The 26111-nt window shown below is 37.4% G+C and overlaps 1 protein-coding gene across 2 annotated transcripts in view; it reads left to right on the forward strand.

The window, feature by feature from the left end:
• The window catches only part of LOC139467935 (uncharacterized), a 133877-nt gene that overhangs the window by 12051 nt on the left and 95715 nt on the right, over positions 1–26111 (forward strand). For both annotated transcript variants that reach the window (XM_071249527.1, XM_071249528.1), the window contains exons 7-51: positions 264–356; positions 534–662; positions 791–961; positions 1934–2048; positions 3199–3335; positions 3800–4003; positions 4441–4575; positions 4775–4942; positions 5223–5413; positions 6169–6295; positions 6727–6803; positions 8628–8718; positions 8857–8994; positions 9267–9337; positions 9806–10046; positions 10275–10487; positions 10694–10816; positions 11380–11523; positions 11639–11824; positions 12042–12173; positions 12489–12668; positions 12789–12920; positions 13103–13300; positions 14387–14518; positions 14682–14867; positions 14976–15113; positions 15293–15481; positions 15871–16005; positions 16260–16445; positions 16719–16844; positions 18169–18360; positions 18468–18593; positions 18731–18931; positions 19281–19418; positions 19520–19708; positions 20368–20496; positions 20744–20929; positions 21569–21895; positions 22257–22388; positions 22496–22681; positions 23268–23414; positions 23612–23797; positions 24514–24645; positions 25550–25729; positions 25986–26108. In XM_071249527.1, the coding sequence (XP_071105628.1) occupies positions 264–356; positions 534–662; positions 791–961; positions 1934–2048; positions 3199–3335; positions 3800–4003; positions 4441–4575; positions 4775–4942; positions 5223–5413; positions 6169–6295; positions 6727–6803; positions 8628–8718; positions 8857–8994; positions 9267–9337; positions 9806–10046; positions 10275–10487; positions 10694–10816; positions 11380–11523; positions 11639–11824; positions 12042–12173; positions 12489–12668; positions 12789–12920; positions 13103–13300; positions 14387–14518; positions 14682–14867; positions 14976–15113; positions 15293–15481; positions 15871–16005; positions 16260–16445; positions 16719–16844; positions 18169–18360; positions 18468–18593; positions 18731–18931; positions 19281–19418; positions 19520–19708; positions 20368–20496; positions 20744–20929; positions 21569–21895; positions 22257–22388; positions 22496–22681; positions 23268–23414; positions 23612–23797; positions 24514–24645; positions 25550–25729; positions 25986–26108 (7062 nt within the window). The remainder of the gene's footprint in view (positions 1–263; positions 357–533; positions 663–790; positions 962–1933; positions 2049–3198; positions 3336–3799; positions 4004–4440; positions 4576–4774; positions 4943–5222; positions 5414–6168; positions 6296–6726; positions 6804–8627; positions 8719–8856; positions 8995–9266; positions 9338–9805; positions 10047–10274; positions 10488–10693; positions 10817–11379; positions 11524–11638; positions 11825–12041; positions 12174–12488; positions 12669–12788; positions 12921–13102; positions 13301–14386; positions 14519–14681; positions 14868–14975; positions 15114–15292; positions 15482–15870; positions 16006–16259; positions 16446–16718; positions 16845–18168; positions 18361–18467; positions 18594–18730; positions 18932–19280; positions 19419–19519; positions 19709–20367; positions 20497–20743; positions 20930–21568; positions 21896–22256; positions 22389–22495; positions 22682–23267; positions 23415–23611; positions 23798–24513; positions 24646–25549; positions 25730–25985; positions 26109–26111) is intronic.

Genomic DNA, 26111 nt, shown 5'->3' on the forward strand with positions numbered 1-26111 from the left:
GCAAAAGTGGGCGTAGGCATTAGTGGCTGGATCCCTTATTTGGGGGCTTTAATTGCTGTAAAGTCACCTGCAATTGCTAGCAAATGTGACATAAAGCATGGACATTACACTTGCCCACAAACCTTAAATCAAGCTTGTCTCAAGTTTATCGTTTTTCCCAATTATGATTTTGTGGAATGTTCAAATGTTATCACTATTTAATCTAGTACACTTTTAAAGTTAATTTCCCTCTTGCCTTAATCAGAATTCTGTCTTTGTTTCAGCTTACTCCAATTGGTACAACAGTGTTTCGAGATATTACAGCCACGGACTTGGACTTCGATTTCAACAAGAACATTGTGTTTGATATTCTTTCTGTAAGAGTTGCTTTCTACATTACTCATGTTCTTATACAGCAGTGTAAAGGAAAGCAAAACTTCATAATCATTCTATTTAACTTTGTTTGTATGGTTTTAATTTATATAAGTCTTTTTCAAACAAATAAGATGTCTGTTGGAGCAATCAATAATAGTTAGTATGACTTTCTCTTTCAGAGTGCAGGATCAGATAAATTTGCCATTGATATCCCATCCTTGGGATATGTGACAGTCAAAAATACTCTGGATTTCGAGGTCATGAATGCAGCTGGAAACACCAACTACGTCCTGTCAATCAGAGCAAGGGTACGTATGCAGCATAGAATGTGATATAAATTGCAATTTATCTAAGATGTCTTAATGAAGCTGTTCGTAGCAATGTTCTTTTGATCATGTCTACAAAATACATGTCAACAATTTCTTTCTTCCTGTAGGATTCTGCTGTACCACCAGAGGTTCAAAGAAGCAGTACAACCACCCTGAACATCACAATAACAGATGGAGATGACCAGAAGCCCATCTTTGAATATCCAACATGTTACACTGATACTGCAAATAAATGTTTCAACCCATCCTACTCAGCATCCATCGTATCGGGACAGTCGGTAAGTCTGTCTGAAATACCAAGTTATCTTTTGTTGACATTGGTTCAAATTCAAGTATCCTCGTGCTATGGGTTTTCGAGCCCTTAGAAGTATTATCTGATTACATGTCTTATAATCTGGATACACTTAAATTAGGTCTTAGCTTTGAGAACATGTATTTCTGTTAGCACTTGGATGGTCAAATAACCATCCATGTCTTGTTAATTTTAGAGTGATAATGCCTCATGGAGTGAGACGAGTCAGTCAGGGGCCATCTTGTTACCGTCACATGATTTCCAGCCCCTCCATTACAGTCAAATGCATTATTAGTGCTTACAAAATCATCATCAGTTCAAGTTTGTTTAAAATGTGCATGAGAGAAAAAGTTAGTTTTGATGTATGTTTTCATTACTTAGTGAATCTCTTACCTCAAGAAACATGATTTGTGGCATAACTTTAGCGACAAGTGACAAACACTTCAGTGTGTTCAGTGGGCTTTTAACCATCTACCTTGATTGCTTCATTAAGCACATGGTTACATATTGTTAAGGGGCTCAAAAAAGGTGAGGCTCGAAGACATGTTGCATAGGGATATATTTGACGAAAATGTCTGATTTGATGTGATTAATGAGGGACTGATTTACACCAGGAAGAAACACATTGATACTAATGCGTAGCGAGGGTAGAAAAAAAATAAAATATAGGATTTCTACTAGCCCGAATAGTGACAACATATAGCAGTACCCCCAAAAATGTTTGAAAATTCTACTAGCCCTCAGGATATCTTTAACATTAACAAAACTGGTCTGGGCTTGCGGGCCAGTGCTAATTTCTACACAGGGGCCTAGATTCAGGGGGAGGAGCTGTTGAATATTGAGTTTATTTTATATTCGTCATATATTTTGAGGGATATCTTCAGGAAACACTGCTTCAGATAACTTTATGGAAAATGTGTGAGATCAGTGATGATAAACATCGTAATCTGTGTTCCAGCTTGGCGAGATTTCTGTATTTCCAATTCCTGCTTCCAACCCCAATGTTGCCATCAACATCCAGGCCAGGGATCAGGACACTCTCAACAGCCCCATTACCTTCACAGTGGAACTGAGTGAGTATTCCGTCACCTACACATGAATACCAGTGACCATTTTATAAACATCCAAACATCACAATCTTACAAATTTGTTAAAAAGGGTACTTTCCTTCTATCTCAATTCCTAATTTATAAGTGGCAGGGGGAAACCGGTCCAATAATGCTGTGAAGAATTGCCTTTCTGAGTGTGCCAGGGTTCTATGATAATGGCTACTATTCACAGAATCTTACTGATGTTGATCATTGGTTTATCAGCAAAATACCAAGCAAAATATGTGATTGATATCATGAGCATCGATTGACACAATTGGGATACGATGACATACATCAACTAAGTCAGCCAGTCTGACCACCTGATCTCGTTAGTCGCCTCTTACGACAAGCATGGGTTGCTAAAGACCCATTCTAACTTGCATCTTCATGGGTTTGATATAACTGAAAAAGCATTCAAAGACGCACTTGAAAATACACATGATGCTAAGTTAATCTATAGTCTAATAATTTCAGAAACATCAAAGCTATGATAAAAAGAATGAGTACTGTTGCAACAAGTTTCTTATACAGCTATACCAAGGAATTCCGTCCATCCCTTTGTGTACAACTTATTACTTGAAAACTATGCTATGAATTCTTTACACATTTAGGGTACAGCCTCCATACTTTTAGAAGAGGTACAGTGCAAAGTTTGTGTATTTGAAAATATTAATTTTTGCAAGTTTTGAACAGAATGTTTGTTTTACTTCAAGACTTGTGTGACCTGTAACTTGAGAACTGCTCTATGGATTCTTTTCAAATCTAAGGAACACTTTCTATACCAACAGGAGATGTGTATGTGTATTTTCTGAGAAAACTTGATTTTTTTCATGTTTTGACATTTTAAATTTTTTTTAACTTCAACATTTGTGCAACCTATAACTTGAAAATTTCTGCATGATTTTTTTCAAATCAGGGATACAGTTTCTTTACCAGTAGGAGAGGTGTAGTGCCAAGTCTGAGTTCGATAAGTTGATTTTCTGAGAAAATATTGCTTTTTCATGTTTTGAACTTAGAAATATGTTGGGAGTCAAAGTCAGGGGTATTTGTGATCCCTGTGCACTTTTTGCCCTGTTTCTATCAGTGTTAGTTCAAAACTGAAATAATACAAGAGACATGTTTTTTTCGTCAGCTGAACCTCGTGGATATGAGAATAGATTTCAAGTGACAAGTGAGCAAATCTCAGGTACCAGCACCTACAGAGCACGGCTTCAGTTGGTAGCAGCCATTGACAGAAGTCAAGTTAGAGATCTGAGAGTCATCATTCGGGTAAGAGTTCAGAACTAACTGAACTTTCCTTCAACTCAATGTCATTATACTTGTTATATGCACATGACGTAAAAAGTTCATGTTAACTTGTATTCATAGACTGCATGGTACTCTTATGACCATTTGACTTGAAGTTCTCAGGTGTGAACATAGGGAAGAGAACCAAGAATCATGTCCCTGTTCCTAGATCCTGTTATTGAAATTCTCCTGGAAACAAGTGGGACTTCGATTTGATTGACAATTGTGTCTGTTTTTAGAATTCATCTTGAAACTGTTTTAATATTTGTTAACATAATCTCTTAATGACTTGTTTATTGTTTAGAAGTATGCTATCCAGGATCCAGATGTTTGCTTCTTTGTTGATTCACTGGTGTCTTAGGGCAAAGAAAATATTTTCTTACACATGGAACTACACCTATATACATGAAGGCATTGTTACCCTAACCTTGGATTTTGTTTCCCAGGCACGGGAATCCTCTGCCAATGCGCGATACAACCGTGCTGTTGTGTATCTGACTGTGGCCCAAGCAAACAATAACCCTCCCTCTGTGTCAACATCCATCGGCTCTCCGATTGGGTACATCCGAGAAGATGCTCTGGCCCGAGCTTTTGTCAAAGACCAGCCGCTTCAAAATCCTCTAAAGCTTGTAGTTACAGATGCAGATATTGTAAGTTGAAAGATTAAATGTGATACAGATCAAGATATTGTGAGTGAGTGAGTGAGTGAGTGAGTGAGTGAGTGAGTGAATGAGTGAATAAATATTGTCTAATGCTGCAATCATCAATGTTCCAGTTACGTCACAGTGACTTATCAATAATCGGGTTTGGATCAGTCAAACCAGTAGTTGATATCATGAGTAAAGTCCAATGCTGCTGGGATGCAATGACACTCAATTAACCAGGTCACCAACCCTCACAACCTGTTTAACTTTAGTCACCTTTTCTGAGGCAAATTCTACTTGGAAATCCCGATGGGATGAACATAATATAATAAGTTGATGGATAAACAGTTTTATGTCACACATACTGTACACTGGCAAATAAAATGTTGATATGGAGGAGGTTATGCAGACCATAAACCTTTCTTTGTGTCCTATTGTTTCAGGCTGCTGGAGACACCCCCCAGAGGTATACATATGAAGTTACACCGTCAAGTCCATTCTTTGTGGATAACGATGGTTTCATCCGAGTAACAGCTGGAAACTTGGATTATGAGTCTGTGCAACAGTACACATTTAATGTGAGTAGCAGTCGCCGTGAGAAGAGATCAAGGAACTCCTAACACTAACACTTTTCACTTTTAACAATGCAGAAATATGTGGTGAACATTACATCTAAGTTTATATATATCTCTAGTGAAATCTGATACTGCTTAGCTTATTTATTTGCATAGTTTGTGATTTGCTTCTGATGGTATGCCATAATTTGTTTCTGTTTAGGTGATTGTGCGGGAGCAGGACACCACACAGCAGCGCTCAGGAAGCATCAGCCTGACAGTCAATGTTGTGGACATCAATGACAACACTCCATTCTTTGTTGGAATCCCGTACAGTAGATCTTTGCCTGAAGGGGACTACACACAAGGAGCTGGAGAATTTATTGCCCAGGTACGTCATCACTTGTTTGTAATAAGGATATTGTATCTTTAGCATTAAGAGTGAATCCAGCTATTGATGAGTCATATAAGGTGACTTTACAGAAGTGTGTTGGACCACTTGCTTTACCCTCAACTGATATACTTTCATGTTGAAAGCAAATGAAAGCAGGGCAGTGGTGCACCAATTTCAAATTATTGCTTGAAGAATAGATGAAAATATACTTCATTGCTCTTTAACATCAAGCTGGGGATTGACAGAGACATGATTGGTTGCTGATTTACTCCTGTAGGTACAAGCCCAGGACCGTGACTCAGTGGACACAAGTATTACGTATGAGATTCAGAGCGTCTCTACCGGAGGTGCTGGCAAGTTTACGATAAGTAGTACCAATGGACAGTTGCTTCTTCGGGCCGTGGTTGGACTTGGTGAGGAGTACACGATCATTGTCAATGCTACTGACAGCACTGTACCAAAAAGGAGGTACTTGACTTTATGTTTTTGATTGATTTGATTTTGATTAGCAGGGTTAGAAACTAACAGTTTTCGTCCGCTAGTCCTTATAATGATAACATATAGGAAAACCCTTAAAAAGGGAAAATTTCTACTAGTCCTTATGATACCTTTACCATTGGGCAGTTTGGCAAGGACTATAGGACTAGTGCCAGTTTCTAACGCTGATTAGTAAAAATAATATTAGAAAATTGCATCCTGTCTGCTTTTAATGTATTAGTGAGAACCTGTATAAGTTTACTGGTCAGTCACTTCGGAAGTGATTTCATATTCAGAAATTATTTTTATGTATTTATTTTTCCAGTTTCATGGAAAAGGAATAATTTAATAGAATAAACCAAATGATTGTAGTTGAACTATGAGTGAGATATTTTTCTTCTGTTATTGTTAATCCAATCTATTGTTTATCCACTAGGCATGAAGGACCTGCATTATTAATGGCATATTTGCGTTATATAATTGGCAAAATTTAAAAAGGCTATATGTTCTATAGATATGAACCAAATTGTATTAAAGCTTTGCATATGTCAGTGTTTGATTCCAATCATGCCACTAAGGTCAGCTGTCACAAGATTGGCCTAAGTTTGATTGCTGTTAATTTCAACCAAATCATGAAATCAATGTTTTAATGTATTGAGGTTCTTGTGAAACAGATTATTTGCCTTTTGATAAACTTGTCCAGTTCCCTTCTGTGATTGTTTTGACTGTTATTGTCCTTGTTGCAGTGCCTCAGTACCTGTCTATGTCACAGTAACATCCTCTGGCAACAAAGACCCCCAGATTCCAGCAGGACTGTACACAGTCTATGTCAGTGAAGGCATTGATGCTAACAGGGATATCTTCACTATACCGGTTTGTTGACTCTGTGGATGACATTTATAGTAATAGTTGATCATTAATTTCGTGCTTCTTAAATTGTAAGGATAAAGTGCTTTCCTTCAGAACCTATTTTTTTATGTTTTTTTATGATTAATACTGTTTGCAGTATTTACTTATTTTATTTGGATTTATTGAATCATATTTATTAGTAATATTATTGTATATAGTGCACTCATGGAAATATTGAATTTGTGACAAGAATGTTGATATTTCATAGTTATGAGAGACAATGCAGGGAGATTAGGTGATTAGAGGATATTCTACTGAGCAGTGGAACACATTTTAATGTTTAGACTTTTCTTATGATGTGAAAACAAAGATAATGTTAGATTAGTAATTTCTTTTACTATTCATGTTGATCATTCTGAGGAATGTTTAGACAATTTTGATGACATCTTTTGCAGGCTACAGATCCAGATAATCAGCCTCTTACATTTTCCATTATTAATGGAAATAATGGCAATACATTCTCTATAAACAAGTGAGTTTTTGTCATTTCTTTTCTATTTGAAATTTTGACATTGCTTTTGGAACAGCAATGTTAAAAGTTAGGAAGTGTTCTAGGTACTGTTTTTAAGGAGTATGTTCAATAGTGTAGATGGTATCACATGAAGACAAGTTGTATTTGTAGAATGTCCAATACTGCAGATAGTATCTCATGAAGACAAGTTTTATTTGTAGAATGTCCAATAGTGCAGATAGTATCACATGAAAACAAGTTGTATTTGTAGAATGTCCAAAAGTGCAGATAGTATCACATGAAGACAAGTTGTATTTGTAGAATGTCCAATACTGCAGATAGTATCACATGAAAACAAGTTGTATTTGTAGAATGTCCAAAAGTGCAGATAGTATCACATGAAGACAAGTTGTATTTGTAGAATGTCCAATAGTGTAGATAGTATCACATGAAGACAAGTTGTATTTGTAGAATGTCCAATAGTGCAGATAGTATCACATGAAGACAAGTTGTATTTGTAGAATGTCCAATAGTGCAGATAGTATCACATGAAGACAAGTTGTATTTGTAGAATGTCCAATACTGCAGATAGTATCACATGAAAACAAGTTGTATTTGTAGAATGTCCAAAAGTGCAGATAGTATCACATGAAGACAAGTTGTATTTGTAGAATGTCCAATAGTGTAGATAGTATCACATGAAGACAAGTTGTATTTGTAGAATGTCCAATACTGCAGATAGTATCACATGAAAACAAGTTGTATTTGTAGAATGTCCAAAAGTGCAGATAGTATCACATGAAGACAAGTTGTATTTGTAGAATGTCCAAAAGTGCAGATAGTATCACATGAAGACAAGTTGTATTTGTAGAATGTCCAATAGTGTAGATAGTATCACATGAAGACAAGTTGTATTTGTAGAATGTCCAATAGTGCAGATAGTATCACATGAAGACAAGTTGTATTTGTAGAATGTCCAATAGTGCAGATAGAATCTCATGAAGACAAGTTGTATTTGTAGAATGTCCAATAGTGCAGATAGTATCACATGAAGACAAGTTGTATTTGTAGAATGTCCAATAGTGCAGATAGTATCACATGAAGACAAGTTGTATTTGTAGAATGTCCAATAGTGCAGATGGTATCACATGAAGACAAGTTGTATTTGTAGAATGTCCAATAGTGCAGATGGTATCACATGAAGACAAGTTGTATTTGTAGAATGTCCAATAGTGCAGATAGTATCACATGAAGACAAGTTGTATTTGTAGAATGTCCAATAGTGCAGATAGTATCACATGAAGACAAGTTGTATTTGTAGAATGTCCAGTAGTGCAGATAGTATCACATGAAGACAAGTTGTATTTGTAGAATGTCCAATAGTGTAGATGGCATCGCATGAAGACAAGTTGTATTTGTAGAATGTCCAATACTGCAGATAGTATCACATGAAGACAAGTTGTATTTGTAGAATGTCCAATAGTGCAGATGGTATCTCATGAAGACAAGTTGTATTTGTAGAATGTCCAATAGTGCAGATAGTATCTCATGAAGACAAGTTGTATTTGTAGAATGTCCAATAGTGCAGATGGTATCACATGAAGACAAGTTGTATTTGTAGAATGTCCAATAGTGCAGATAGTATCACATGAAGACAAGTTGTATTTGTAGAATGTCCAATAGTGCAGATAGTATCACATGAAACAAGTTGTATTTGTAGAATCAAATGATAACCACTGGTTTCACAGCTCCAGAGGTTCAACAATAGTAATGATAGCATCAGATATTTGCCATTGGTATTGATATTGTCACAGGTTTGATAATGAGGTTGATGTTCTTTTTCAGTAATGGCATTGTGAGCAACCGTGTGCCACTTGATCGAGAGACAGTACCAGAGTACAACCTCACCATCACTGCTGCGGATCTCGGATCTTCTGTAAGTGCCACTTCCAAATTAAGATAAGTTACTATGTACACATGACTATGTGCAGAACTGTATCATGTCTCTTACAATTATGAGCAAATTCACTTAAATGAAGCATGACTTGAATGTGGGAACATGTTACTGTTACAGCCAGCATCCACTGTGTTGAGAGTCATTGTCACCGATGTCAACGACAACTCCCCAGTCTTCCTCAACAGTATCAATAATAGATACATCTTCAATGTCCAGGAGGCTCAAACACCCCCTGCTACAGTGGGAAATGTTGCTGTAGGTATTTCTTAGTGGCTATAGTATTGTTCTTCTTAATGTCAAGCCACTTTAAGGTGTGGAAGTGATTGATTGTTCTACATATGTTAATGCAATGCCAAACATACAGAATTCCAGTTATACCAGCTAGTATTGTTCTTGTTATTATGTCAGGCCAGGTTATGGTGTGGAAGTGGCTGATTGTTCTACATATGTTAATGCAATTCCAAACATCTAGAATTCTAGTTATTCCAGCTTGGTATTTTCAATAGAATTGTTTGTTATGATTTCAGGCTGTGGATGGTGACCAGAGTGGTACACCCCAGGCGACTGTCATATATGACATGGTTGGACAAAATTCATTGTATGTAAAAATACTGTGTTGAAATTTGTTTATTGTGGAGAAATGTAGAGACTCATCCTGTTTTCTTTGTCATTTACTATGTACCTTGATATCAAATGACCCAAAACATTAACCTGTGTATAAAGTTGGATCAGTGAGCATAATGAAAAGAACTTTACGTTTTTTTTGAAAACATGTTTTATTTGAAATTGAACTCTTAAAAGTAGTGTCAAAATATGTTAAAATGTCAAACTCCCTTTCCAAAATTGATGATTAAGTTTGTTTATTAGTTAAGATATTCAGTGATAAAAAAAACTAAAGAAAATATTTGGGGACCAAAGACAGACAGACAAACAGACACATATATAAGAACAATCATCTTGAATGTGACGTTAAACCCCATTTCATCTCACCTCAACAGTTTAATTTCAATGCACATTTGTGAAGTTTTCAATGATAAAATTGTGTCATTGTCTTGTTTCTTCCCAGCTTCCGTATTGATGGTCAGACTGGTGCTATTACTACACTTGTTCCTCTGGACTTTGAGACCCAGAAACAGCATGAGTTCACAGTGAGGGCGAGTGACTCGGGGGCTTCACCCAGGGCAAATGTAGCAACAGTTGTCGTCAGTGTCATTGATACACAGGACAGCATACCACTGTTTGTTAACGTTGACTATGAAGGATCGATACAAGAAAACCTCAACGGAACATCTGTCCTCACAGTTTCGGTAAATTACTACTGTGAATCATTTCTCCTTTGCTTAAATATATTCATCCATCTGTGAACACCTTGAATTGTTCCACCATTACCATGATATTTCATGAAATATTTGTTAATCCAGATGGCTCCATGACCTCAATGACCACGTATTCACTTTTAAGGCTCTTTCCTCCCACATGATTGTTGCATTCATCAAGATGAACAGGTGTGTAACATAAACGTTTGTGATTTTCAGGCAATTGATGCAGACCAGACAGACAACATTGTCTACCAGTTTGCTGGCGGAGAGTTCCAATCATTTTCCATCAACCCATCAACTGGTGTTATCAGTACTGTCATACCACTAGACTACGAAACTAAGAACCTGTACACTTTGACCGTGACAACATCTGATGGGGTGAACACAAACACTCTGTCATCCACTGCCACTGTCACCATCAGTGTTATTGTAAGTAGAACTTTTTGGTTGCCACTATTTTATTGATGATCAGGACCTAATATTCCTCAGGTAGATATTGTAACTTTTACAATTGTATTGTCAGTATGGATTCTCTATTCAAAAACTATAAAAATCTGTTTACATATTAGTTACATAGTTGATCTTGTTGATGCCACATAAGTAGAAAATTGCCAAACTCAAATTCTGTATTTCAGGACCAAAATGACTTTACCCCAGTGCTAAGAACCACCAATGGTGTTGACGCTATCACAGTATTGGAGAATCTAGCTATCAGTGAACAGCTGGTAGACATTGATGCAGCGGACAATGACCCACCGGTAAGTAGAGCATGCACAAAGGTTTCGTTTAATGTTAACTGGTTTCGTACAGGCTTGAAAAAGCTTTGAATTTTAAGGTCCATCTTAAAAAGCCTTGATTTTTGTGTGTGTGTCAACCATGAAAAGCCTTGAAAATCACAAAATTACGTTGAAAAGCCTTGAATTTGTACAAATTGACTGGTTAATCAAAATATTAAAGCGCACAAGAATATCTACCAAAGATGTTTAATTGAGATTTATCCCATTGTTAGATTTGTGTGACAAACACCCTGAAGAATTCATGACAGACTTAAGTTATTCTTTTGTTGGGTGAAAAATAAATCTTCTTTGAAAATGTGTGATGGTCATACTGCTCTTTAGGTCTTACTAATATTTAGCATGCTGGATTTAATAATGGCAGCCTTGAAAATCTTTAAAAAGGCCTTGGATTTTGGTGTTTACATCTTTATGAACCTTGGTTAAGCATGTTATGTGTGGCAGTTGATTGTAAATTTTTAGAATGTTGTACTTTGGGATGCTGTATTAACTTTGGTTTCCTCATGCATTTTTTTAAAATGTTTCAGAACACCCCTAACAGCCGTGTGATGTTCAGTATCGGCAGTGTGGTACCCACCTCTGGCAGACCACTGTTTTTTATCAACCCCACCACAGGACAACTTGTGTTGAGCAACCCATTCACCGATGATCCTGGTGTACCTACATATACGGTGAGGCCTAGTTACTGGTTTTGTTTTTCATATACCAATACAAATAGTGTCATCCCTTTACATGTTTCAGTTCATCAGAGTAATTACAGTGTAGCGGTATGTAACATTGTTTTAGGTCACCGTCGTAGGCACCAATGAAGGAACTCCACAACGAGCTGGAGTTATCACTATAACAGTAACGGTGATCAGGAACACGGCACCTGTGTTCAACCCCACTACTCTCCAGGCTAATATTGATGAGAACAGCATCACTCAGGTCGTTCCCGTCATCACAGCCACTGCCACTGATACTGACACTGCTGTGAGTACTTTGTTATACATTTTTATGTTCAATATATCACACTCATAAAGTATGTAATGTCATCCTAATTCAGATATGTTTTGAGAAATATCTATTTTAGAGTGTTAAACACATATAGAACAATTACATTTATCTGTAAGAAATAGATGTACACTAACATGGTTTTGTTAAGCTTCCAAATCCTCTGAGACCACCAGTACCCTTTGACTTATTGCAGAGCCCCTTCAATGTGCTGACCTACACACTGCGTGGTGATGGACCTGCTATTGATTATTTCCAAGTCAACTCTGCTAGTGGAGAAATTCAAACCCGAGCCTTGCTGTCGTCAACTACTGATAGATCATTCACTGTAAGTTGTGTCATAAGAAACATCTTATTGTGCAGAGTGACAATACTAAATCTGGCATGAAGGTATATGTAGTGCTACAACTGATCAGGAATATGTACATTTATGGTGCAGTGTATGTTAGGGAATATGTACAAATATTTCTATTATTAAAACTAAGTATTGAGGATCACTTCTCTCTATCATGTTTGTGTATTCAGTAATTCAGTGGATCACAACTTCAACTGTTTCAAGATTACATTTCATGTATTGAGAATGATGCAATATATGCATCACAATGATAACATGTCCTGTACCTGCTACATGTGTACTCTACAGCTTCGTATTCGAGCAACCGATGGCGGTGGACTGTATGCTGACTTGCAGATTGATCTTACTGTCAACAAGAACCTCAATGCACCCAGTCTGAATCAACAGAACTATACTGAGACCATCTTTGAGAATCGTGCTTTGGGATCTGCCATTGTTACTATCAGGGCTACTGATGCTGACAGACAGGTAGAGTAAAAACATCTTTTCATTCTTTCTTTTTATCATTTTATTTTTGTATTGTGTGATCACGTAAGGATTCTGTTGTTATACTTGATATTTTCTCATTGAATGTGTTTTGTGTTACAGCCCCCTCACAATCAGCTGTCTTACAGTATAACGGGAGATGCCACTGCTCAGCAGTTCTTTGCTGTCAACAGTCGGGGTGAGATCTACCTTATTAGATCTCCTGCAGAAAACCAAGCTATCAGCGCATTTAATGTGAGTTCCACTAAAACTTCTTTTGGAGTTACCGAGCTGTAAAAACTTTATTCAGTGGGTACCATAATAATGCATCTAACAACCACATTTGTCTTTCACAGTAGTTGTTTACAAAACTCAGGTCCACTGTTGTTACATGGTATTGCATATTGTACAGACGCAGTGACTTTCCTTTGTTTCAGATGATCGTGGATGTCCGTGACCAAGGCCTTCCAACCAACAGGCCAGCAAATCCCAACCCAGCCTATGTCATCATCAATGTGATACGCAATGCCAACCCACCCGTCTTTTTCACTAGAGAATACAACCGGGTCATTCCAGAGAACACAACAATAGGCCAGTCTGTTGAAAGAGTAGTCGCTACAGATGCTGATACACAGGTACTTGTTTATTCAGAAATATCATTTACTGACGAATAGTGTAAACTATGGACGATGGCAATTTATTAGACCAAACCAATGTTCCAATGATTTCTTTTGATCACATACAATGTGTTGTATGATGATATTTATAGATTGACTGATTTTATTTTTTATATTTGTGTAATATTGAAATGACTATTAAACACACCACAATAAACAAGTCATAATTTCTTGCATATTGTATATGTTTGTAGACAGGTGAATTTTGTGGACCAGAAAAAAGGTTCTGTCGAAAGGTGTCGGCTTATGTATGGCTTACACTTTCATCAAACTTTTTTTCTGTGGGTAAATAAACTACATCGTATCGGTTCAGGTGAATGAACAATGCTATAATGTGTATTGTCTAGTATACTAAGCCGGAAGTTACAATCAGCTGTAGACACATGGTCTCCCAATCTACCAGTGATTACATTAAAACACATGCAATAATATTAAGTAAAAGAAGTTTGATGCAATGATCGGAAAAAATAGTATCTTAAATTACTTTTTTACTACAATAATATATTCTGATATCTTGTTGTTTTAATTGCAGGTTTTACTCTATACCTTCAAAATAATGATAACCATAACTAGGGTTATGCGGTAGCACTATTGTGTATTGTCGGATACGTTTTTTGCATGGAACAATTTGACAAATCACCGTTGAGGTTTCGTGCGATCTCGCTATTTCCATCGCAGAAACAATATGTTGACATTTAATCAAACTACAACTAATATTACTTTTCACAAGTCAGAGTATGGCAGTTATGATATATATATCCATTTTCTGTCAATTAAAGGTTTGTTTCAAGGTGTCAATAGCAGTAATATGAATGTGGTTGCTTTGAATAACAGTGAATTGGTAAAGCCAATTAATTAATTAATTAATTAATTAATTAATTAATTAATTAATTACCAATTATTGAGTATCAGATGATAGATAAAGAAAAACATGACTTGGATCAAACAAAAGGATGCAGGATGTAAACTGAAGATGAACTTTATTTGAATTTATTAGTGGTTGCAGATTCCTGATCAAGTCAAATACTACTTTTAACATTACAGGGAAACTTTGGTACACTGAGATACAGCATTATTGGCGATGGGACTGCTAATGACATCTTCCAAATAAACGAGAACAGTGGAATTGTTTCAGTGAAAACAAGCCTGACAACCACACCCATCAACGACTTTACAGTAAGTATGAAGAAGCCTCATTCAGTGAATATATGTAAGGTGTTCAGATAAGTTTTAAGCAAGTTTTTATCTAGGTATTTACTTGCAGAAGTCATGATAAACAGGTTAGTTTTCCTTCTTGGTTCCTTTTGTAGTCTCACTGTTCTGTGTTGATTGATTCCAGGTCCGTATTGTGGCACAAGATGGCGGATCCCCTCCACGGTCTGCCACAGCACTGCTGTATGTAACAGTTACAAGAAACTTTGCACGGCCACTTTGGAGTTCTGCAACTTATGCGACTAGCATCCCAGAGACAGCCCCAGTGCTTGAGAATATCCTGCGTGTCACAGCCACAGATAGCGACGCTCAGGTATTGATTACCTCCCTTGAAAAAATCCAAGTTACTAATGTGTTTGAGTTGTAACATTGCATCATCAAGTTTTGAACATTATTACAAATGTCACATCTTACATTTCAGCCCCCCAACAATGAAGTGTCCTATGAGCTTGTAGGAGATGCCATTCAACTGTATTACTTTGAGATTGTCAGTTCCACTGGCGATATCCGCCCCAGGCGTCCGCTCACACTGGATACATCCAGAAGAAGTCGGTTTGATGTGAGTTGTTAAAGGAATATGACTTCCATATACACATATTAGTTTGCTTTTGTTTGATTTATCCTTCGTTCATTTTTCGAGTATAATCGAGTAAGATCAGAGAGAGATTTCCTCAATGTCATATCACTCTGTACTAAGAATATATGGACCTTTTGAGAGTTTGAACTTGTTTGTTTCAGTTTGTTGTGAACGCTCGAGATAACGGCAGCCCACGTCTCAGTGCTGCATTCAATGCCACTGTGACAATATCAGTGTACAGAAACAACAATGCCCCTCGGTTCATCCAGGATCCCTACTCCATTACAGTAAATCAGGGCCTAGGCAGAGGCACGGTGATCTCTGTCAGGGCAGTTGATGATGACCCTACTGTAAGTGAAATCACCATGAATATTTGGCAACTATTAATAGGAAAAAGACTGATCTTGATCCTGTGATCATTAAATAGCTGTAAGTGTATTGCTTTGATGGGCCAAGACTTACCCTTTGACAACTTTTGTAACAAGATCATTGAGTAATTTCCATATATTTCTTCTGTGGAATAACTCATTGCATTTTGCTTCTTAAATTCTTTACTTGTGACATACCTGTATTAAACGATATTAATAAAACAACTGAAGTATTATCCCCTTATAATAATAAATTACATTTTACATTATATAACATCATTAATGAAACTTGAAGACATTTACTGTTTTCTTCCATTTTATTTTTGTCAGAAGGTGTTTACACTGTCATATATTCCATATTTCCTTCACAGACTGAATTCAACCAGATCTCATATTCCATTGAGGGTCCAGCAAACGCTCTAGCTCTGTTTACAATCGATGGGTCAGGCAATATTCAGCCAACAAACCCTGCAGCTATCAACAGTGCCTCTCAGACAAGTTATAAGGTATTTGTGAAACCTAGTATCCAATTGTTTGCTGATAGGGACATTGCATAAATCACACAGATGTCGGACTCGTGTCATAGTTTGCAAGTGTCAAACTCTTGCAGGGTTGCAGTTGTCTGCTAATGTTTCAAGACTTAGATCAAATCTATATAAGATTATCCCTATTTTAAACATGTTAAAACATGAGTAATTTTTTATTCAAGAAGTGTTATGCATTTGACATGTTTGCAATTTCATGATGTTTAATCTTGCAGATTTATGTGCGAGCCGAGGACAATGGCAGTCCCAAACTGTATGACATTGCCCTTGTTGAGCTCACCATCAACCGGAATCTGAACCCGCCAATCTTCAACCCAGTCAACTATGAAGAAACCATTCTGGAGACCAGGCCAATTGGAGACGTTATTCTCAGAGTGACAGCTACCGATGCTGATAACCAAGTAAGCAGTTGTCGTATGTTGAAATATAAGCTGTCAAAAAACTTATATATTTGTGTCAGTAAACAGACTCTCTATCTCTTGTGAGTCGAAAAATGTCCTGTAAGAAACTGACTTATTTGCGACAATAAATAGATTTCTCCAGCCATTTTGTGTGTTGAAAGATATTTTTTATAAGAAGATAGTTCAGAATTAGGTTGATTGAATTGGAAGTTAAGTGTGTTTTGAACTGTGTTTGTTTAGCTTCTTTATGTTTACAAATCATATCTCTTTCAGAACCCAAACAATGAGATTACATTTTCTGCCTTTGGATCCGGCCTGGCCTTTTTCAATGTCAACAGCCAGACAGGAGAAGTAACAGTTGTCAATAACCTTGTCCAGGATTCTGCCACAAGCTATCAGGTGACTAAGCTTTCTCCAAGATCAACTGTTGCTGTAAAATGTCGATGTAATTCTGTGAAACTGTTGTAATGCTTGATCATCTCTTCTTCTGTCTGTTATCTGTTATCTGTTCATCATCATATCTGAAGCTGAAAATAGATTTGACTTATATTATATTGAGTTTGTTATAATGTATCCAGTGCAATGTTTGGGAACAGAAGGACCTGATCCAATATTGTATTTTATGTTCTTTATATATTCATGTTTAGGCTTGATATGACCTTAGAAGTAGGGCTGGGAGGGGTAACTTGGGTACCCGGGTCGGGTAGGTACTGAGTAGGACCCAAGTACCCACAGGACTACCCGGACCCGCGGTTAGTCACATGATATATTGTTTAATGGCAAAAAGTATCTAGAAATCTATGGTTACACTACAAATCACTAATGTTCGCATTTCTTTCTGACTATGCACCCATTCCTTCTGACTTTTCATATGGTTGAATAAAGATATAACTTAAGTCAACTTCAGTGTATGCATGACCAGATTGTTTAATACATGTATCTAAATACGTTTTGACAGGGCTATGGTAAAAAAAATGCCCAATCAGACATTTTGTACCTATCTCTTGAGACCTACAGTGGGTACCCAGGTTGGGTTGGGTAATAGGGGGTAGATACCAGGGTAGTAAATTTGGACTCAATTATTACCTCAAATAGGGCTATATATCACATGCACCAGTGCAAGTGTGTGTAAAAAAAATTCTGATTTTTTTCTAACTGATAAACCCTTCCTTGTCCAGACATCAATCTTTGACATTCTCTTTACCTCTAAACTTTATTTTTACCATACTACATAACTAATTCCGGTGTTATGTAATTCATGACAAATGACAGTCATCAGAGAACTGATTTTACTTTTTTGTAGACTAGTTTATGCATCTGTGTTTTGGGACCAGGTGCAACCTGGGTTTGTCCGTTAATATCAAGTTCCTTTAAATCGAGCCCTGCATACATCTCCTGTGCACAAATTGTCTTTGATAAGTATTGAACTAGTTCTTTTATTTGGTCACAGTTGTAGGTGTCCAGCCAAATCAGTCAACATCACTGATCATAAGGGAATCTAACATCACATAATGATGGCTATATATTGAACACAAATTAGGACATCTTGTTTAATTTGTTAACATTTGAGTAGAGTGATTGTAATGTGAGCACATAGTTGGTCTAATCAGAGGGATTGCAGAGAAATTGTAAAGAAACAACATTGTTGGTCTAATCAGAATGATTGTAGAGTAATTGTAAAAGAAACCACATTGTTGGTCTAATCAGCCTGTATGTTCTTCAGCTGACAATCCAAGCTCAAGATAAAGGTGCCAGCCCTCTGTCGTCAGCCCAGCCTGCATCTGTCACTATCAACGTTGTGAGGAACCAGGCCTCCCCAGTGTTTGTACAGACTCCTTACGACACCACTGTGTTGCGAACAGCAGGAGCCAACACACCAGTTGTCACTGTAACTGCTACAGATGCCGACACAAGGGTACGTTCCTTACTGAAACATTGAGTGATTGTCCTTATTGTTTGTATGTCCATGTATAGCTTGTTTTCATGTTTGTCTGTTATATATTTGTCTTGTAAATGTTTCAGAGTCCCTACAATGAAGTCACATATGGTATTGCCAGCATGACTGTCAACAGATTCCAAATCAACCCATCAACAGGGGAGATAACTCTCACACAAGCTATTGCCTCAGATTCTCAGGCTCAATATGGGGTAAGAAATCTTTTACAGTTCAGGAAGTGGTGAAATTGTTTTCCAGGTTTCCATTCACTTTTTTTAACACTTGTATATATATATATATATATATATTGTATATATTTATGCTTATGATTTGTATTTTCTATTTTTAGGTAACAGTTTTCGCACAAGATGGAGGAAACCCAAGGCGTGTGACCTACAACACATTTACAGTGGGAGTTGATCGTAACCTAAATGCACCATTCCTCATAAATCCCTCTGGACCAAACTTTGAAAATTCCACCACAGTACTGGAAACTATTGGATTTGATTACCTTATCTATGATGTGGATGCCTTTGATGCAGATTTATCGGTAAGAAGGGTATTCATTCAGGTACATATTCTGCTTTAGAGTTCAGTTGAATTTGCCTCCTGCTGTGTATGGTTTGTTTTAGACATATCATGGATGTCAAGTTCTCTATGATCCTGTGGAAGTAGTTTGTTGTTGTTTGTTTTATCATATACTTATTACCTGTGTTTTGGTAAAGGCCAAGAATATGCATGCATCTACAATAGAATGTTGTCAGACTAGGTCTTCCATGTTTACTGTAATGAAGATACATTCATCCAGATTTATGAGGAAGATGCATTGATATCATATAGCAGTATGTATTGTGTTATAACATATTGAAGTGGTGCTATTTTGTTTCTATTGTGTACAGGACCCATACAGGTCTCTACGCTTCTCCATCATTGGAGAAAATACTGCTCCAACCTACTTCCTGATAAATCGCGACAGTGGTGAGATCCGTCTCAAGTCCTCTCTGCTTCAGGACACCCTCCAGACTCTCCAGTACAGAGTAAGTACAGTAATCAAGTACAGTATAAGTTTGTTAATACCTATGATATTGGCCATTTAAAATTAATTTATTTACAATCTCTAATTTGTTTGTTTTTGCAGCTGGTTATAGCTGTAACAGATGGTGGCGATCCACCTAGGCCTGCTCCTACCACTGCCACCATTACAGTTAATGTCATCCGCAATCTGAATACTCCACGCTGGGTCAATGAGCCTTACAGTGCCACAATTGATGAGACAATTGGTGCAAATGTCAACATTGTCAATGTCCTGGCAGTTGATGATGACACGGTATGCATGTTTTCTGTTGTATATCACCAAACTCTACATTCAGTGATAGGACTGAAATGCATAGAGTTGTAAATGTTGACTACTTGTTATCGATTACTTTTGTTTGTCTGCTGCTTATCACAACATATCATGTAAGTATATATACCTCTCCTCACTTGGTTGGTGTCATTCCAGCTTGATAACAGTGTCAGAATATACGTTGAAATGCTGCTATATGCAATAAGGCAGAAATTGTCATCCATAAAGTTGTATGTTTTCTTAGTGACTGAAATATGTGTGCGATCCAATACTTGTACCACGATGGAATATGTATGGCTCCTTAGCATAGCAAGCGCTGGATTATCATATGTCTATTGTGACAGTGTATCATTTCAGCCCTAAAGTATACATTACCTGCAATTTTGCAAAGTAGACACACTTCTTAGATACGGATCTATACCGAAACGTTGCCTTTACAGTTTTAAAGAAGTTGTTATCCATAAATTGTGTCTACTTTGTCATCCGTCAACTTCTAAGTAATGCCTATCAAACAATGCAATTTTGCAACATAACAGTAATTGAGATAGACTGTATGGTAATGATATAATTGAAGATATTGCTTTGATGAATTGAAAAACAAGAGCAAAACATTTCATTGTAGTAATTGACTTTATCCCCAGAATGCATTCAACCGTGTGAGCTATGCAATCATCGGAGACGGCACTGCATCAGCATACTTCGACGTGACGCCAGGAGGTACTATCATCAGAAAGCAGTCACTGCAAAGTGTTTCTGACACTCGGTTCTATGTAAGTTTTACTTTTTACATTATCTGAAAATATAGGTGCACAAGATAATAAGATGTAAAATAATACAACAGTAAAAATCTTACTGTAGGTGTAATTACTTGGATACTTTTTTTGTCTCTTGTTTTGTACTCAATCAAGGTTTGTTTGTTGTCACTGTTGGCATAAGTCCAGATTTGTTTTGAAGAGAGAGATGAATGCTTCTAACAAAAACTTTACCTGGTAGTTCACATGAAACATTATTTTACAGTTGAGAGTTGTTGCCTCTGACAATGGTGTTCCTCCTAAGACCAACACAACTGTGGTGTCAATCATCATCAATCGCAACCTGAACACACCTACCTTCTCTCAGCTGTTGTTCACAACAGAGATTGATGAAACTACAGAAGTAGGCACGGCAGTTCTGAGGATCTCGGCCACTGACCAAGATTCCGTGGTATGTGTATTTACACACTCCGGCGCAGTGATGCCTTAGCATTACATCACTGCCACAGGCTAATTTGCATATCACGTGACCAGACTTGTCTCTTGTTTGTTAATAAACATGCTTATTCTGTTATCAGAGCAGGTCAGCCTGATGGAGGCGGTTAGTGGGTTTTGCATATTGTTTTGCTTAAATATATAGATATGCTACTACCCCTGCAACAGCAAGGAGCCTGACAATATATCTTTATGCATCAAAGTGACCATGTTGCTAGTTCTCCATAGGATTTCGTCAACAGCGAGTATGCAAAGAATGTAAACAAAAGATTATTGCACAAATGGAAATAGTTTTCCATGTCTTAGTATATTTTCTCAATCAAAGTTAACCATTTTATGACATACGCTTATCTAAATGTGTAAATTTCAAAATTGAAATGAATGAAAAACGTGCAATTTGTTGAATGAACCTTATAAGATGTGTCATGTCATCACATCTTGTGGCAGAGGTACAAGGCTAGTCTCAAGGAACCCTGAGTAGGAAAGTGATGTACCTATCTTGGATGAAAATCTCTGACTTTCCTTTATGCTGCTATGTGTCAAGCCATACAGAGTGCTTTTGACCACCACATTCAATGTCTTTGTTACATTTCAGCCCCCATACAATACAGTGGAGTTTGCCCAGATTCCCAACAGTGCGACTGGTCTCACATTCTTCAGCCTGGAGGCTGATACTGGTAATGTTGTTCTGAGAAGACCACTAACAGGGAACCCCGATCTTGTGTACGAGTTCCAGGCTCTTGTACGTGACAAAGGTGTGCCATCCCTAGAGCAGGCACAGAGAGCAACTGTGAGAATCACTGTCCGTCGCAACAACAATGACCCCTTGTTTGTTGGCAGTCCCTACTCAGTTACCATCAATGAGGATCAAACAGTGGGGTCGCAAATCCTCCCTGTCGTTGTACAGGACTCAGATGTTAACGTAAGTGTTAGGCTAGTATGTTTGTAATATTTATGGTGTGACCCTAAGTACATATTCAAATTTTCAAGTTTGATTGGGGTCTTTGATGAGTTGATTGTAACCTGGGGTGTATGCAACATCATAAGACTCCAACCATCAATCAACCGTGACCAAGGCTACGTTGGACATGCGTATGGTGCTGGCAAACCATTGTCAGGCTGAATCTGGGATTAGAACTCACAATCTTTGGTTTCTGGCATGGCACGACCAAAGCAAAATGTGGTGCCTTGGACAATTCGACCAGCCGTTTTAGGGTGAAAACTTTATGCATGTATTGCATGATTTTGTCAAGCACAAATACTCATTTCTCCTTTCTCTTCAGAATCCATTCAACCAGGTGACACTTCGTGTGATTGGTGATGAGAAAGGACCTTTATACTTCGGTTTGGCTAATAATCAAATCAATGTCTCAAGGGACCTTACCTTGGACACAGGAAATGATCTTCGTTATACTGTAAGTATACCACTTACTGGCTTTGTCACATGTGATCATTATTTTTCTATATCACTTTTATAAAAAGAACCTCATTTTGTATGACTTATGTACCTGTTATTTTTCAGCTGCGCATTGAAGCAAGAGATGGAGGCTCGCCTGCCCGCTCTGCCACAGCGTTAGCTTACATAACTGTCAACAGGAACCTGAGACCTCCAGTGTTCACTACCCAGGATTACAGTGCAAGGATACCTGAGACACAACAGCTTGCCGTCTCTATTGTACAGGTTCAGGCAACAGATGGAGACAGAGTTGTGAGTATTGTTAATTTCCTTGTCATTTATTTCCTGATAATGCTTTGATTAGCTACCGCAGTTGAGGATCATTTGTGTTAAAAAAAATAGTTTTGCTGCTAAACAAGATTGGCATGTGCGACTCTAAATCCCTGGAATTCTAACCTTTATGTAAATCTATATTTGATTTTGAACTGTATTTAACAGATTTTATGCAGCTTATGTAGCTCTGTGTGTTATGAAAAATCTTTGTTAAAATTTAGATCATTTATGAATTCTCTTGGTATACAAAACTTCCGTAAAGGTGAATGTGAATTAAGTGATCCTGAAGTCTTGTGTAAAACCTGTTTTGTAAAAGAAGATAAAAGTCATGTATAAAGCGTTTACCCATGTTATGCAGTAGAATGTCATTTTTACTTCAAAGAATATACAGCTAGTTCGAATTGTATAGTTGCTGCATCAAACATATGTACAAAGTTCTTTGTATCAAAGGGGGTATTAAAATAAATGTTAGATATGTTGTATATGTAATGTGCTAGGGGTCAGATGGCCTGGTATTCCGAATAAATTGAATCTGGATCTGAATGATCTTGACTGTATTTTTCAGGCCCCTTACAACACGGTGCAGTATGAGATCAGCAGCCTGTCTTCCAGTGCTCTGGGAAGGCAGTACTTTATGGTCGACCCGAACACTGGGGTTGTCAGTGTGAGGCGCAACCTGGAAACTGATACCAGCGATACATCTGTATACAGGGTAGGTGTCTTTGATTTGTACGTAAAAAAAGCTCCCACCATACTTTTCTGACCTCAGGTTAACCCACATGTCCACCTTCATTTTCCCATTATTGTGATAAAACGGCATTTGAGATTCTATCATAGTATTCTGTGTGTTGAATTTTGGTTCTATTTTTCTGACATTCAAACGTCTCTGATGTTTTATTCTCTTTTCAGTTTGTTGTTGATGCGATAGATGGGAGTGGAGTGAGGGCAGCACTGCCTGCCAATGTTGAAATCACTGTGGACAGGAATCTCTTTCCTCCCGTGTTCATTACCACCAACTACACAGCTGTCATCAACAACACCACGCCACAGAACACACCAGTCTTCACTGCTTCGGCCAATGATAGGGATTCTCAGGTAAATACCTTATATCTAAATAGTAGCTACTGTCAAGTATTTATAAGGATTCTCAGGTGAATACAGCCACCTCATAGCCATAGAATATCTACTGTCAAATATATGTAAGGATTTTCAGGTAAATACAGCCACCATATATCTAAAAAGTATCCACTGTCAAGTATTTTTATGGATTCTCAGATGAATACAGACACCTTATATCTAGTAGCTACTGTCAAGTATTTATAAGGATTCTCAGATGAATACAGCCACCTTATATTTAAATATCTACTGTCAAGTATAAATGAGGATTCTCACGTAAATACAATCACCTTACATCCAAAATGTGTCAACTATCAAGTATATATAAGGTTTTCTCAGGTCAATGTGACCACCTTATATTCTCAGGTAAAGACAATGACTGTCTACGCAAAGAGTATCAGCTGTTTAGAATAGATAGAGATTCTCAGGTAAAATACAGCGATTGTATATGCAAAGAGTATCAACTGTGTAGAATGTATATTGCTTCTCAGGTAAATGCAGCGACAGTATAAGCAGAGAGTATCAACTGTGTAGTATGTATGAGGGTTGTCAGGTAAAATACCAGCACAGCAACTTATACCTGTTGGTCATCTGCTGTAATGAGTGTGTGATTTTGACATACATAATCAGAATATTTGTTAAGGTAACTATTTTGAAAAGCTTATAAACACTCATGGCTCACTATATTATTTCAGAACCCCTTCAATGTGGTGCAATACAGCATCATAGGGGATGATGGGAGTCAGAGCTACTTCACCATAAATCCTGGCGGTGGTGAGGTGACACTTGCACAGCCAGTGTTTAGCATTCCGAATACACAGTTCAGGGTAAGTCAGACACACACATACACTATTTTTTTAGTCATAACTGTCAGAGATCTATCAGGGACATGCTTTGGAGTTGTAACACTGTCATAGACGTATCAGGGACATGTATTGTAGTCATAACACTGTCATAGACGTATCATGGACATGTATTGTAGCCATAACTGTCATAGATGTATCAGGGACATGTATTGTAGACATAACACTGTCATAGACGTATCATGGACATGCATTGTAGCCATAGCACTGTCATAGTTGTATCAGGGACATGTATTGTAGACGTAACACTGTCATAGATGTATCATGGACATGCATTGTAGTCATAACACTGTCATAGATGTATCAGGGACATTAATTGTAGTCATAGTACTGTCATAGATGTATCAGGGACATACATTGGAGTTGTAACACTGTCATAGATGTATCAGGGACATGTATTGTAGTCATAGTACTGTCATAGATGTATCAGGGACATGCATTGTAGCCATAGCACTGTCATAGACGTATCAGGGACATGTATTGCAGTCATAACACTGTCATAGATGTATCATGGACATAAATTGTAGTCATAACAATGTGATAGATGTATCATGGACATACATAACAATGTGATAGATGTATCATGGACATAATTGTAGTCACAACACTGTCATAGATGTATCAGGGACATGCATTGTAATTGTAATACTGTCATAGACATATCAGGGACATGTATTGTAAACACTTTTAATAGATATAGATAATAGATGCAATTTAGACCTTCATATTTGTATCTGCTACGTGTACTTAAATCATATGTTTTTGATAACTTTATCAGGAACGTATATTTTGGCCCTAAGACAAGTTCAGTAGTATCAACGACATATAAGATGTGAAGGTAAATGAGATTATGTTATCCATGTGACAGGTGCGACTCCAGGCAAAGGACGGCTCAGGTCTCACTGATGTAGAAGTACTCACTGTGTACATTCAGAGGAACCTCTTTGCTCCTGTTCTCTCTCAGACAATTTATGAGAGAGTCATTCAGGAAACAACTCCTGTGTCCACCAGTATCCTCAACCTGTTTGCCCAGGACAGTGACCAAACGGTAAGTACTGTGAAAGACGACATTTTGGGTGAAAGCTTGTATCAGCTCAAATATACCATAGTGTATATTTTTATTCCACAAATTTCCTGTGCAGGGGTTTATAGACTGTCTATTTGTTTACAGTGCTTCATTAGCATCCGCTAAAGTATCATAAATTTGATTATCCTCAGAAGAATATATATTTGAACCATGAGTTTATGTTACAATGTGTGTCAACGATTATATGCGGTCTTTATGAAGTGTCATGATGTTTCAGGCTCCCTACAGTACAGTCAGCTACTATACAAGTGGCTCATCAGAGAGATTCCTTGTGGATGTCAACAATGGAGTTGTATCTGTTCGACGCTCACTTATTGGTGAATCTGGACAGACTTTCACAGTA

The sequence above is a fragment of the Haliotis cracherodii genome, unplaced genomic scaffold, assembly GCF_022045235.1.
Source record: "Haliotis cracherodii isolate W230 unplaced genomic scaffold, xgHalCrac1.p SCAF_2, whole genome shotgun sequence".
In the NCBI taxonomy this organism is placed as follows: Eukaryota; Metazoa; Mollusca; class Gastropoda; order Lepetellida; family Haliotidae; genus Haliotis; species Haliotis cracherodii.